The sequence below is a fragment of the Diadema setosum genome, chromosome 10 (assembly GCF_964275005.1).
Source record: "Diadema setosum chromosome 10, eeDiaSeto1, whole genome shotgun sequence".
NCBI lineage: Eukaryota > Metazoa > Echinodermata > Echinoidea > Diadematoida > Diadematidae > Diadema > Diadema setosum.
In genome coordinates this window covers 24,691,593-24,707,100 of record NC_092694.1, presented here as the reverse complement: position 1 = coordinate 24,707,100, position 15,508 = coordinate 24,691,593, and the positions used below count along the sequence as shown (strand labels likewise).

The 15,508-nt window shown below is 36.9% G+C and overlaps 1 protein-coding gene across 1 annotated transcript in view; it reads right to left on the bottom strand.

Moving 5' to 3' along the window:
* The window catches only part of LOC140233875 (UNC5C-like protein), a 116,870-nt gene extending 107,296 nt beyond the window's left edge, over window positions 1–9,574 (bottom strand). Inside the window, exons 1-4 of the mRNA XM_072313963.1 lie at window positions 9,530–9,574; window positions 3,831–4,155; window positions 3,136–3,404; window positions 1,602–1,730 (exon numbers count right to left, since the gene is read on the bottom strand). Of these exons, the coding sequence (XP_072170064.1) occupies window positions 1,602–1,730; window positions 3,136–3,404; window positions 3,831–4,155; window positions 9,530–9,538 (732 nt within the window). The 5' untranslated portion in view covers window positions 9,539–9,574. The remainder of the gene's footprint in view (window positions 1–1,601; window positions 1,731–3,135; window positions 3,405–3,830; window positions 4,156–9,529) is intronic.
* Between the last annotated feature and the right edge of the window lie 5,934 nt (window positions 9,575–15,508).

Here is a 15,508-nt window from a genome sequence, read left to right as displayed (position 1 = left end):
CGTAATTGGTATTTTGATCGGTCGGGAAACCACCAGTTTCTTGTGGGCAAAAATGTAATTTCGGTTCGCATTTAATAAGGGATGAACAGAAACTCAAACAAACATATCAGGTGGCTAGATCTTAGTTGATTACGACTCAGAACAATATTGTCAATAACGTTTAATAGGCTACGATCTTTATTAGTAACTAGCATTAGTAAATGCCATTAAGTATGGACAGAATGTGTTAATAAGGCATGTTCAATTTCAGTATAATCTGATAACCCCATCATTGTTGTTACTCTGGTGGTTAACATCCTGTTTTTTGTCCCATTCATCGCACAGCCAGCACGGCTTGGTAAAAATTTAGCGCTTGAATAGACACTGTACTTCAGAGCGTCTTTTCTCAGTTCACACTTTTCCCGAGTGTGTGCTTTCTTTCCAATATTTAGATAGGTTAGGAGAGACCATTTAAGTTGGGTTATACATCATTTTCAAGCCTAAAGTCTGCTCTTTCAGAATATGCTCTTTACTAAAATTTCATGTCTGGCGACTTTGTGTTCGTTTTGTGATGTAGGGTCACATTTACTTCAGAGCCTCTTTTCTCAGTTTACACCTTTCCAGAGTGTGTGCTTTCTTTCCAATATTTAGATAGGTTAAGAGAATCCATTTGAATTGAGTTATACATCATTTTAAGGCTTAGAATCTGTTCATTCAATATCTGCTCTGAATCCGTTCCATACAAAAACCTGGTGGCCTGTGTATTCTAAGTCTATGGGGATTTCAGAATTCAGTATGGAACGGGTTTACTAAAAATCCATGTCTGACGATTTTTTGTTGGTTTTGTGATGCAGGGTCACATAATGTGTATAGACGAGCATGATACGGAAGGTTGGTTGACACCTTCAGAAAAAATAAAATTCGACTAGGTCTACATTGAAACTGATAACATGGAGATTTTATCTATATCGTATTTGTTGTTTATTGTTATCTCATGGTTCACTTTTGCGAGACTATGTGAGGTCATTGTGTGTCAGTTTGTCTTTAAATTGATGCATTACGTAGTTAGTGTTTGTGCGTTGTCAGCATGCATGTAGTATCGTCAAGAAATGTGATTAGACTGTCGTTGTGTGGTTTGGATGCACTGCCGATTGTACCTTACAATAATCAGAATGTTTTAGATGAAAAACAAAGAATACATGAACAGAGAACAATGTAGAACCTTTAAACTATAATGATTACACTATGCTAGCCTCCATTGGCTGTGTATGCCACTTCTCCTTTCTCAAAAAACAAAAAGTCTACTCCATTTTCCTCGTTAAATTGATCGCACGAAATAGGAACTTGATCACTTAAAAATGAAATTGAACGCTCCAAACAAGCTCACACATTATCACATGACTATCGCGTGAATTTGAACACATAAGTAGGAAATGCAATGCTCGCATTTGGAAATTGAACGCCGAATCATGAATTTGATTTCACGAAAACAAAATAGAACGCCCATATATGAAATTGATCGCTCGGATTCTGAATTTGAATTTTGATTCTCTCTCATGTTGAAGTCGAAGAAAATAAAGGAAATTCACAAAAATAGCAAAGGGAAATAAAACAATCAATACTTTTTCGTGGACATTTTGTAGAGTATGGTCCTCGCATCGCAGAGTGACGTCGATTCTTCTTTCAAATCCGAGAACTACGCTGGGATGGACGATGCTGTATCCCGACTTGCCTTCTTCAAACATGATTTTCTGCGGAACGAGAGCGCAGGAAGTTGATATGATAAATACATACTAACACGCAGAAAATGTCACTGCCGTATACAGTGCACTCCCGTTATAAAGAACACGGTTATAACGAAATTTCGTTATAACGAAGTAGAACTTCTGGTCCCCAAATTATTGCCACATAAGTCTATGGTAAAAACTTCGCCTATAACGAACACGGTTATAGCGAAATTGTCGTTATAACGAAGTCTTTTCCGAGCATCACCGACAAAGAAGACAACAGAAATGTGCTCCGTTATGCCGAAATGCGGATCGCTTTCGTAAATGCGGAGCGGAACAAGCATTTCTCGCGTCTCTGCATGGGCGAACGTTTCAATTACTGTGTTTGCTCCGTGTGTCAAGCAAAGTTTTCGAGTGAACTTGCGTTATCGTAATACGTACAATAAGCTGAAATTGAATAAGGTCCGCTGTATTGTTCCGAAGGTTCTTATGACAAAACACACAGGTTCTGATACACCTAAATGTCCGTTAGTTCGGAAATGTAATAGGGTTTGTTATTGCGAACATATTGGCGTTATACCAAAGGTTCGTTGTAAATAAGGTTCGTTAATCGGACAATGAAATAGGGTTCTTATTACGACGGTTCGTTATTCCGAGTGACATAGGAATTCCAAACGTTCGTTAATCGGAACATTTAAAAAAAGTTTCGTTAATCCAAATGGAATGACGAACCTCATTTCATTTTCCGATCAACGAACCTTCGGAAAACGAACAATATATCAATATTTAAATTATGAACTTTCGGAATAGCGAAGCTTCATATGAGGAAACCTTCGGAATCCCGGGAATGGCGACACTTCGGAATAAGGAGCCTTCGGAGAAACTAACTTTTGTAAGAAACGAACGGTTGGCATAGCGAATTGTAACCGAATCCTTAACCCCTTTTTTTCTAGACGGGTGTGATAATACAAACAACTTTATAATGTTCTCTTTTAAGTGTAATATTCAATAACATTAAAACGGTACATCAAATCTCAAATAGCTTTCCAGTGTGTGATGAGCTTTCAACAAACAGTATATGATATATGTGTGGTTTGCTTGTTTTCGTTATATATTGTATTTGTTCGGGTATAACGAAATTTCGTTATAACGAAAGAAAACTGACGGTCCCGAGCATTAGTTTTCGTTATAACGGGAGTGCAGTGTACACACAATTATTTAGTTTCATTGCTGCAGCTTTCGAATACACTGGTCCTCCTTCATGTTGTTCACTTTTTCTTCACGGAGATAACAATTGCGTCTATGTATGTTTTTCAAATGTGCGCACTGTATGTTAACATCCAAAAAAAAAAAAAAATCATTTAAACAATACAATCTTAAAGTGAACCATTCTATTCCTAAACTTTCCAGCAAGTCAAGAAAATAATACCTCATCATGGCCCTTCTGGTCATCATACACGTGGATCCTCAAATGCAAGACTCGAGATTGCGGCATTGATCTAGGCATGTACGGCGTGATGAGAACTCGTTTCTTTATGCGGCGCCACGACGGAATATTCTTCCGAATCAGCGACATCAAATGCCAAGAGAAGTGATTAATGCGAAGCTCCAGATACTCTTTAAGAACTGTACATGTCTGGACATTTCTGCCTCCTTCTCCCTGGTGTCCTTCAATCTTTGTCACGGCGTACGGTTGACCTAGATTTTAGTAACCAATACCGCTTTGGAGTTTAATAACGAAAGATCTTTCTACGATACAAGACTCCTGACTACTTGTGCATTCCTGAATGATACAACATCCGATCATAGATTATGATTTTAAAGCCATACCAGCTACTGTATTTGTCCATTTTCAGAATTGCTTGTAAAATACCCATCAATAGAACTCTTGGAGAAAGACACGGAAGGAGCGTATTTTCAACTGTACAGCAAAGGAGCAAAGACAAATAAGCTGACTGAGTCTCACACTTCCATATCTATCTTATGTAATGACAGTCCCTAAATAAAACCTTATTGATAAAATGCTTGGCATGAGTCTTAACTTTTACTAATTCCTAAATGGAATTGCAGGGTAAAAATTGAATGATAATTTGAGGAAGTGACTGAAAGAAAAGAAGGTTTTACCATCTCGATACTCTGACCAGCAGTAGCAAGCAGTGCAAACGTCGTCTGGTTCTACCATCTCTGCGCAGTGCGGCGTTGTGATTGTGATTGTCTTCTTGAACTCTAGATGGGACGGCTCGCACCGGAGTGCCCAACAGACTATCATTTCATCTGGGGAAAGATTAATCCGAGGAGTTGTAGACAGGAGCTCCAGTGAGATGAGCTCTCTCCCTGTCTCAATGGCACCTGCTGGTATCAGCATCCTCACTCCATATTCTTCCATGACAAGCTCGCCACCTGTTTCGTCGAATGATCCGGTTATTCGTGGATTAGCCTGGTATTCAATCTGTTAATAAGAGACGTTAAGGATGTTGAGATATTGAGATACGACCTCTACACTGTGCAAAAGTTTAGAGCAATTGAACGTTGCCATGATTAGTGAGGATTTGCTAACAAGAGCACAAAAATTCGGGTATAGATAAAAACGGTTAGTTGACAACTGGAACGACGTCGTAGGAACAGCTCTTCATATAACAACGTTAAATCAATTCTGTGTGAAATTAAGAAAATGATACATGTTTGCATACGTCTATACGCATTTACTAGGTGCGTTACTGATGAATTTGCAGCTGTGGGAGAAGAGTTGCAAAATTACTGCACAATGTTCTCATATCCCATCATTCTGCACTAATATTATTATTATTATTATGTGTATTGACGTATATGGCGTGTAAACTTGCACTTTGCAAAACCCACGAAAAATCACCAGATATCTTTTTTTTTTTTTGTTCAATCTGATTTCAAATTCTTGAAAGAGAGGATTATCAGCCATGAAAACGAAAACCTCAGGAAAGGATGTTTCTTATCATGCTTATGCACCAAAATGTGTACATAGGAAAATTTAAAGTGAAGGAAATGAACGGGACAATTCAAGTGCGACGAGACATCCGATACTGTGTGTGGAACAAACAGTGTGTTTAAAACTCAGCTTCACTCATTGTAGACGGGTTATCAAAATCATCCTACGATTGTGTGCGCTCGGGAAAGACATTTGCAAAACATTGCAGAGTCGAAAAACAAACCATTTTACACTGCTATTATAACCCGAATCATTTTGTGGTGTTTTGTCAGTATGAAATGTGCAATCACAGGAAGAGCCAGAATCTCATCGATATGCATGTGCGTGTGTGTGTGGGGGGGGGGGAGGGGATGTAAGTAGTGCGCTTCTAACGAATGAGATCGGTGAAGGCAAGCGAACAGGAGGTCCCCCGCGCCTCGTAGCCCCGTTGAATTTTCATACTCAACGAAGTTGTCAAGTAGAATTGTTGCTGTTGTTGCTGCTGTTGATTCGTGTTCTTTTTTATTACAGAATAACACTACTATGGTGTGCGTGGCCCTCCACTTAAACTTCAAGTAATTAAGTTTCACAATGACAGGATGCCAGTTGGTAACCTAGCTAAATTCATTGCAAAAAAAAAAAAAAATCTAGAACACTAATATACGACAACAAAAACCTATCTTTAAAAAAGTTGTCCATGCAATCTACTAGATAATAGGGTGGATGTGACGTGGCCAAAAGTCGTAATTAAATGGACGAGCCTAGAGTAAGCACAAATAAATGAATAAATACAACTGCCGGGTTGAAGATGTTGTTGTTGTTTTTTATGGCACCACTTCGTCGCGGAGGCATTTTGTTTTTCGGGTTGTCCGTCCTTCCGTCCGTCCGTGCGTAATCAATTTTGTGGACAGCGTAACTAAAAAACCGTTTGACGTATTTGGCATGCATATGTTTGAGGAGTTGAAATTGTGCCTATCAACTTTTTGGTGCAGATGCTCGAGGTTAAATGTCAATGGTCAAATTTCACAATTTCTCCCACATCTATCCAATAAATGAAGATATTTTCCTGAAAGTTTATACAGTTAAACTCGCCTAAGTCGACATCGCATATGTCGAATAATCGCGCAAGTCGATAATTTTAAAAAGTCCCGATTTTTCCCCATTGACTTACGTGTATTAATTCACTCATAAGTCGAATTTTTTAAGTCGAATACTCGCTTAAGTCGATGAAATTCCAAGAACACTTTCACGGAAAAACCATTGAATTCACTGTGCCTAAGTCGAATAAGATTTTATTGTGTAATAAATCACTGTCAAAATCACGAGACGCCAGTTTTTGTTTACATACAGTATATACCAAAAGAAACTGCGTAAATAAACATTAACGTTTCATTAACGCAAGCGGTTTCACCTGAATCGTTTGTAACGCAAACTAACGATCGGGAAAATTAACGTTTGTAGCAACGATGAGTAACGATCCCTAGCGCAAATTAACGATGTTTCGTTAACATTAACGATAGGTAACGCAAGAACTCACGCGAGATTTTGGTTTTGTAACGAGACCTGGTGAAAGGACGACGTAGCCCCTGCCGAGTGTAGCGATCTATGCCTTATATTTAGCGGAGTCTTTTCGCGAATCGAATCACGATTTCGCGAATGGTTAATTTGCGACCGGGGTCACCAAAAACGCACGCCGGGCCACCAAAAAAGCCGAATGTTTGCCTGCAGTTTTGGAAATGAAGCGGTAACAATCGGTTCCATAAGATGCTGAATAAATGTCAGATGTTTGCTCTTTTAATTTTGGAAATGAATAACGGTAATATTCGATTCCGTATAATACTAAAATAAATGTCGGATGTTTGCTTATACTTTTGGAATGTCAGAGATTTGATTTTGCGTTCGGAAATGAATAAGGATAAAAAAAAAAGTATCCGGAAGATGCTGAAATGAATGTCGAATGTTTGCTTTGACGTTCGGATATGAAAAATAATGATATTCAACTCCATACGATGATAAAATAAATGCCGGATGTTTACTTTTACGTTCGAAAGTAAATAACAATTACATTCAGCTCCGGAAGATGCTAAAGTAAATGTCGAATTATCCCTTTGACGTTTGGAAATGAATAACAATAATAATCAACTTCGTACGATGATGAAATAAATGTCGGATGTTTACTTTTACGTTCGAAAGTAAATAACATTAACATTCAGCTCCGGAAGATGCTAAAGTAAATGTCGAATTATCCCTTTGACGTTCGGAAATGAATAACAATAATAATCAACTTCGTACGACGATGAGATAAATGTCGGGTGTTTGCTTTTACTTTCGAAAGTAAATAGCAATAACATTCGGCTCCAGAAGATGCTAAAATAAATGTCAGATGATTGTTTTTACGTTCGGAAGTGAATAGCAGTAATATTCTTCTCCATACGATGCTAAATAACTGTCGGATGTTTGCTTTTAAATTTCGAAATGAATAACAGTAACATTTAGCTGCGTTTGATGGTAAAGTTAATGTTTGATATTTGCTTTAACGTTCGGAAATGAATAACAATAGTATTCAACTCCGTCCGATGATAAAATGAATGTCTTATGTTTGCTTTTATGTTCGAAAGTAAATAGCAATAACATTCAGCTCCGGAAGATGCTAAAATAAATGTTGAATGTTTGCTTTGGCGTTCGGAAATGAATAACTATAGTATTCAACTCAGTACGATGATGAAATAATTGCCGAAAGTTCGCTTTTACGTTCGAAAGTCAATAGCATGTAACATTCGACTCCTGAAGATGCCAAAATAAATGTCAGATGATTCATTTCACTTTCGGAAGTGGACAGCAGTAACATTCGGCTCCTTACGATCATAAAATAAATGTCGGGTGTTTGCTTTTGAATTTGGAGATCGAATAACGGTAATATTCTCCTCTGTACGATGCTAAAATAAGTAACAGATTGTTTCTTTTACATTTGGAAATGATTAACGGTATCAATCGGCTCATTTAGATGAAATAAAAAGCGGATGTTTGCTTTCACGTTCGGAAATGAATAAGGATGATATTCAGCTCCGTAAGATCCTAGAATGAATGTCGGTTGCTTGTTTTTACATTTGAAAATGATTAACGGCAACATTCGGCTCCGGAAGGTGTTAAAATACTTGTAAATGGTGGATGACTGCTTTTACAATCAGAAATAAATAACGGTAACTTTCGGACCGAACGTAGGACCGATTTAGTTTTGCTTGTTTTTGTTTTTGTTTTTTTGTTCGGGCCACCAAAAAATAAAAATCAATCATTTTGGGGCCACCAAAATAAAAGTTATAGTGTGGAGCCCTGGCCTGCATCAATGTGGATAAAGTGTCTTGCTGAAGGGCAAATATCGGGCACACCGCTCCAGCTCTCGGCTCCAGAGTAGACAACATACATGTACATTATACATTTATGTACGTGTGGTGTAACTTTAAGTCGATTTTTTCGACTTACGTACAAGTCGAAACTCGCCTAAGTCGATGTGTTTTGCTCAGTCCCGAGAAGATCGACTTATGCGAGTTTAACTGTACATGTACTACCCAATAAAAATCCTCTATGTATAGTTTTGGGTCATGAGGTCAAAGGTCAAGTAGAAATGTTAAATTTCCACTTTTTTTCTCAATATCACAGAAATGCTTGAAGGTATCTTCATGGTACATACTACATATGCATGTACTGACTAGCAGTGATTATCTGGGGAATTTGACGGTAATAGAGACCAAGGTCAGGAGTAAAATGCCAAGGTCAACTCTTCAAAAATTTACCTTTTCCCTTATATTTAGGCAATGTCTGCAGGATTTTTTTTTAACTTGGTGTATACATGTATTACCAAATAGAGATTCTCTGAAAAAGCGTGTTTTTTTTTTCTTTTGTCAAAAGGTCAAAGATCAACAGATCAAGTGATAGTGCTGAATTACACTTCTTCCTCCATATCTCAGAAGTGGCTTAAGGTATCATCATGAAATTTAGTACATATCAATGCATGTTCTGTCTGACAGTGATTTACTTGGGAATTCTCTTGGGACTCATAGAGTCAAAGGTCAAGGGTCAAAGGCCAGGTTGAAATGCTAACAATCTGCAATTTAATACAGAAATTCTTTTTTTCCATACCTTCAAGATGACTCAATGCATATAACTTATAAATGGGTCAGAAGTCAAGTAAAAGTCATCAAAATCCAAAATACATGTTCTCTACGAAGATAGCCATTATCCAATTAAGCCTACTTCAAGGAAAGAGAACATTGAACACATTTGTGACAAACATGTTATTTTAACAATTTGCCAATTTTGTGAAACTGTCATCACTCATTGTTAAGACGTACTATAGACCTAGTAGGAGAGGCATACCAGTCCCCACAGCGACATTTCTAGTTTTTAGTGTTTCTAGTGATTTGTTTTGTTTAATTCCGGTTCTGCCCTCACAAAAGGGTCAAGAATTGATTTCCGACGAATAACAGGAAAACCGTCGATTTTGTGCGTGCGTGTGTGCGTGTAGTAGTGGAAAGCCTGCACTAAAGAGATCATTATATTTATGAAAATGATGTAATTTTTTTTTCAACCAGTTCTCACTGTCACTGAGGACTGCTTTCAGAATTTATAGGGTTTTAAAACTGGCTTCAATGTGATTCATGGGTTTGATGGAAAATAAAGGATTCTAACTGGAAGACAGAAAAAATGATGAACAGTTGAACATTGTGTTGAAGTATAAAAGATTAAAACTCTCACTCTCTCAGATAATACGCAGAGCTCAAAATATTGCAAGTATAACCAAATGATATTTTCGAGCCTACTGCAACAAAAAAAAAAATACTGAAAGATAAAGAAAATACAATTATGCGATTAAACTATCACGTACTTGCGACATGTTTAGAGGATCCAGAGCAGATTCAATGAGTTGCTGACATTGGCTATCACCGCCACTTCTGGCTAAGTCAAGCATTGTTTGTCCACGACGAGTAGTGACTATGACATCAGCACGATGGTCGAGTAAGATCTTCGCAATCCTTGCATTTCCGCTGTTGAAAGAAATTCAAAAGTAGCGAACACTGAATTTTCATAAATGAATCGCTTTTCAAAAATAAAATAGAAGAAAATGGAAAGCAAAACTTGAGCGAAAAAAAAGCTAACTTGAACACAAGTAATGTCAATGTGAAATAATTGTATTGTAATACTCTTAAACTTGTATACAATAATTGGCCACCATAATACTGCAATTATCTATTGTAACCTTATCTTCCAACAGCATAATTATGTTGTAACTAGTCACACACGTAATGGAGATTAGTTGAAAAAAAAAAATCAACGGGTATGTTAAGTTTTTACTTCTCTATTAGTGTGAGTATAATAACTGTGTGAGTATTTGCGCGTGTTTGTTTGTGTGAATAAATGTGTTAGTGTGTGCATGCGTGTATGTGTGCGTGTATTTGTCTTTTTCCACATCGTATATTAAAAGAAGATTTTTGACTTGGCCTTTCTGACATTATATCGCAGTGGTAGTCAATTTCAAGTCGACCGAATTCATAATGTCTATCTTCTTTTTCTCTGGAACATGAAAGTTGAACAGACGCTATAGCTATCTTCTAGGAAGATATTACAGCCCTATCCGATTTGGTTAGCGAGACACAAGATGCATACTGAAAGGTAGAGAAATACCTTGTAACGGCGATATGAAGTGGCGTCAAACCCTCTTTTGTCTTTTCGTCAACGTTTGCTCCAGCCTTTAGAAGCTCGACTACACATTTAAAGAGTCCTCTCTCGCAAGCAAGTTGTAGAGCTGTCAATCCGTCTGCGGACTATATAGTTGGTGTTAGTTTAGAAAACAAATGTAATAATGTACATGTTTCAACTGACAAGATAATTCGATTTTGATCAGGTAATTATATTTTTTTTTCGCATTGTTACCCATTTTCACGTTGTTGTTTTTTTTGTTCCTTAATCTTTTTTGTGTTGCAATTATTACAACTAAGTCTGATCTGACTATACATTATATAATTTCTCTGTTCAATTGATGGAAATGAAAAATAAATTTGAAATTGAACTTGAACTTGACAAAGATATCTTGTATTCGTATTTTCACGTGTACCTTGTCATGAGTATAATGTTTGTTGAATGTCGATTTATTTTAACTGAATACGGAAGTAAACACCAACTATCAACTTCTCTACCGTGTCAAACAATAAAATCAAGGGTGCACGTCACGAGACCGACACCGACGAATCATACATCCCACGAGTCACACAGCTCACAAGTCATTCAGCCCATGAGTTATACAGCTCACGAGTCATACAGCCCATTAGTTCGACACTAAGCTAACAAGGCCCACGAGACCGACACAATAATCCCCGTGTTGTATCTGTCGAACTCGTGGGCTGTTTTTACGGGTGCTGTTCGTTATTCCGAAGGTTCGCTATTCCGAAGGTTCATTATTCCGAAGGTTCGTTAATCCGAAACACACAAATTCTCTATACCTAGAGGTTCGTTAATCCGAAAATGAAAAAGGGTTCGTTTATCCCAACATTTGTGGCGTATTCCGAAGTTCGTTATTCCGAAGATATGTTCATCCGAAAATGAAATTCGGAATAACGAACCTTCGGAATAACGAATCTTCGGAATGAAGAGCCTTCGGAATAACGAACCTTCGGAATAACGAGCTGTAACCGTTTTTACCTACTGTCGAACTCATGGGCTTTATTTTCCTAGTGTCGAATTCATGAGCTGTATATATGACTCGTGAGGTGTATGACTCATGAACCTGTTTTCAATGTCGAACTCTTGCGCTGTATGACTCGTGGGTGTCGGTCTAGTGGGATGACCCCAAAATCAAACGGCTTTATGATGAGCTTAAAGGGACTGGTATTGATTGGAACGTTGATATACTCTTATGGATTTTGTTTTTTATGTTTTTATCTATTTATATTTTACAGAGCCCACTCTCGCAAGCACGTTGTAAAGCTGTCGATCCTTTTCCAGACTTCTCTGAAGTCTGGAGATTAAGATTAATTAATATTTGTCTTTAGGGTTGTTTCCAGGAGCAATGGAATACTTTTACCAACAAAATAACCCGGTAAAGTTACTTGTGTAAGCTTCGCGGTATTCTTTGCAATTGCAGGCTTCTTTTGATAGAAGAGATACTAAACAAAACTAAAATGACAAGCTGATCTGTCATAAAGACATCTCAAATAAGGATTTTTGCATACCATAAAAAGGTATAGTATGTTCTTCTCGTTAGAACGGCTGCAGTGATTGTCGATAAACACAATGGATTCACGAAAACAGCATTAATATATTCAAAGCCCCTCCACCGAGTCAAATGCATTCCATTTAAATAAAATGTGCTATATGATGGGCTTGAAGTGGCTACGACTTTATTTGAAGTTGTATACAGTTTTATAGCAGTTTTTTTTTTTCGAAATGTTTGTAAGCATCGTGAGCACTTTTGTTATCCAAGACTAGATAGCAGACACTTACCTTCGCGTCTATCTCTGCCTGTGCGTCTATGAGCAATCGCACAATCCTGGCTTGCTGATCATCATTAGCAGGACTCAAGGTTGTTTGGCTAAAACAGGTTAAATTGGAGCGATATATCAGACTTGACTTTGTCACAAGGATAGGAAGGATTGTCACAAGGAAGAATAATATTCCAGAGCAAAAACGTGCAAGCTTTTCATTTTTTCTTCGAAAAGATCACGATACGCAATATTATTCTTTCTTTTTTTTTTCGAACCAAACATTTGATGAGAAATTACAGATATTGTAAAAAATAAAAAAAAATAAACACAAATGCACACACTCACACACAAAAAGCTATGGAAAAGATAATATTACAAACTTCTTCCTAAGAATATCATCAACGCAGTTATTTCTCTGTTTACACAATTTTCTAATTATCACTATATACCTTCTGGAAAGATTTCTGCAGAATGAAAATAGCAAAAAGTGAAACAGGACAATATCTGGTTATTAAATGTTGGTAACTCATAATTTGGTTTTCGGAGAGAGAGAAAACAAACAAACAACACGACTTATTATTTACTCACTTCTATCCCCAAAGTTGTTCCCGCTGTTTCCCCACACTACTGCAGTGTTTCTTGATTATTCAAAGGCATAAGACATTGTTGACCACGATATTTCGATCTACAAACTACGACATTATGATATAAGTGTTATTTTTTTTATGGTTTAGAGATTATCTAACAGAAAATAATAAGTGTCTATGAATGGGTTGGGATTCTCAGTTGAAGTTAATCTGACGTGGCGTCCCACATTAGGTTTCCTTGTTTGGCTCGCTTTTGTTCATTTTATCTTCAGTGATCTTCCCAATCCTTCTCAAAATCTTTTTTTTTTCCCGAAGAGTCATATTTAGTTCGACACAGAGTAATCATAATACTCTCATTGACACAATTAATGAAATATCTAAGTTTGTGCAGCCTTGGAAACACGCCAAGAAACTATCACTCATTATAGACAAACCCATTACATGCTTTGAAGTAACAGTCTGAAATGTCTTCCTTAACTTATCAAGATTAACCCTTTGGATTAAATAAATCACAACTGATTGACAAATAAATATTGTCCTACATCGACGTAAATAATCACTTCGGTGCTTATTTACGTCGATGTAGGGCAATTTGTCAATCAGTTGCAATAAAAACATCTCCACGGAAGAATTTCATGATTTTGAAGAATCAAATCAAGCTGATTGTACAACTCTTTCTATAGGGCTATACATCGATAGTGCTTTGTCTTGGAAATCCCGCAGTAATCATTAAAGTAGAATTCTTTCTTAGAAGCATATTTAACTCAAATATATTCTTCCTAGGCAATTTCTACTTGACACTCCGTACCTTAATTAAGATATTCTAGTGTGAAGAAATGAAACTGGGATTCTACTTGATGTACTTCTTCGTATTGAAAAACGTGTCGTAAGAATTGATAACCATGGCGGTTATTTGTCTTTATATTCATTTAGATAATAATTTCAGCATATTTTTATATCAGTATTTCAGCTAAGGAGCTACCGGATGCTTTTATTCAAATGTTCAGAAAAAAAACACGTTTTGCTAGTAGCTTTCATGGAAATTAAGGCTGAGAAAGAATAGTCCCTAGTTATATTTATACATTGATGGCCAAATATTCCTTTACACTTATATATACGTTTGTGGAACCCAGAATGGATACCGCAAGGCGGATTGATACCTCTGAACTGCGATGTGAAGTGCAGTCAGTCCTTCTTCCGTTTTCTCGTCAACTTTGGCTCCAACCTTCAAAAGCTCGTGCACACACCTCGAGCGTCCCTTCGAGCAAGCGAAGTGAAGAGCCGCAGAACCGTCACCAGACTATATGGACACATCAGGATAACATGAAGAATAACACTTCTCGTTAAAAAATAGGTGGTTAAGATAGTGAAACTCTACACTTTGGGATGGAAAAATGAAAAATGATGTATTAAAAATATTCATCATACCAACAGATTGACTTGCCTTACGCAGACAGATTTCAACACAAACAAATATTTACGCACCTATGAAGCCTACATGTAAAGCGTTTGTTCGCAAAAACCGATAAGTCCATTTTTGTGAGATTTTGAAGTCATAAAGTACAAAATAATACCTTTTAAATGATATATTGGTCACTACATATAAAGTTATTTTTTGGAAGTTATGTTCAAAGGAAGCAAAATTTTCTTCTTATTTTTTTTTCTTGACCTTTAATCGCAAATATCTCCATTTGGCAAATATGGACTTATCGATTTTTGCGAACAAATTCTTCATTTAATTTGTTTTATTCTGTTTTGGGCTACATGGATAGTGCAGTATTATTAAATCATTTAAACATCGTGTCTATAGATATAATGTGTACGTACGGTTTTCTTTGCTTTCGACGAAGGGTTCCTATATTCGAGAATGAAGTAGGGCTTACTACTCCGAAAACTTCTTCAAGTTAAAAAGACGGTATGGAAACTTAAATAAAACGATAAATTAGATTAAATAAAAGGTGTCTTCTGTAATATCCATTTTAATAACTTTTGTTTATAATTAGTTGACATTCTGAACAACGCATCTTAATCAATTTGGATGAACAACGCTTACTTCAGATGGGAAAGAATGAACCATAGGAAATATGAACCTTATCTCATTTTCGGACAAACCAGTGTTCAGACTGAAAAAATGCAACCAATATTCGGATCAACGAACCCTATATCAGTTTGAGGATTAACGACCCCCAGACATACAGATGTTGCCTGTTCAGAATAAAGAACCTTCGCAATTTTTGGCATTGATATTCTAAAAAAAAAAAAAAAAAAAAAAAAAAAAAAACAGAATCACCGATGCAATGACACTGACCTTTGAATCTACGTCTGCATGTGCATCAATGAGCATGCGCACAAAACGTTCGTCCGAATTCGCAGCAGCATAATGGAGAGGCGTTCTTCCGGAACTATCCAGAGTGCTGACATTGGCCTTGTGACTCAGAAGGATCTCAGTAGTCTTAAGGTGATACCTAGAAATTGATTCAAACAGTCAAAAGAGAGAAGCTTATCAAGTACCATAAATGGTGCATTCCCATTCTCAGATAGTATAATGATAAAAACAATAATGAAAAGTTAAAATAGAATTAAAAATGCGCAAGGTTTGAATTGGTCTGCTGGCAGACTAGTATCAATCCTTTTGCTTCTTACTTTCCCAACTGTATGGGACACCGAATGACAAGCCTGATTTCCAAAGACCAATTTCTAGGGGCCATGGGCCACCGGGCCACATGTGAGGTCGAGTGTTGTAAATAATAATGATAAGGGAATAGGCACTCTTTTTCCAAAAAAAAAAAAAACCCTGTG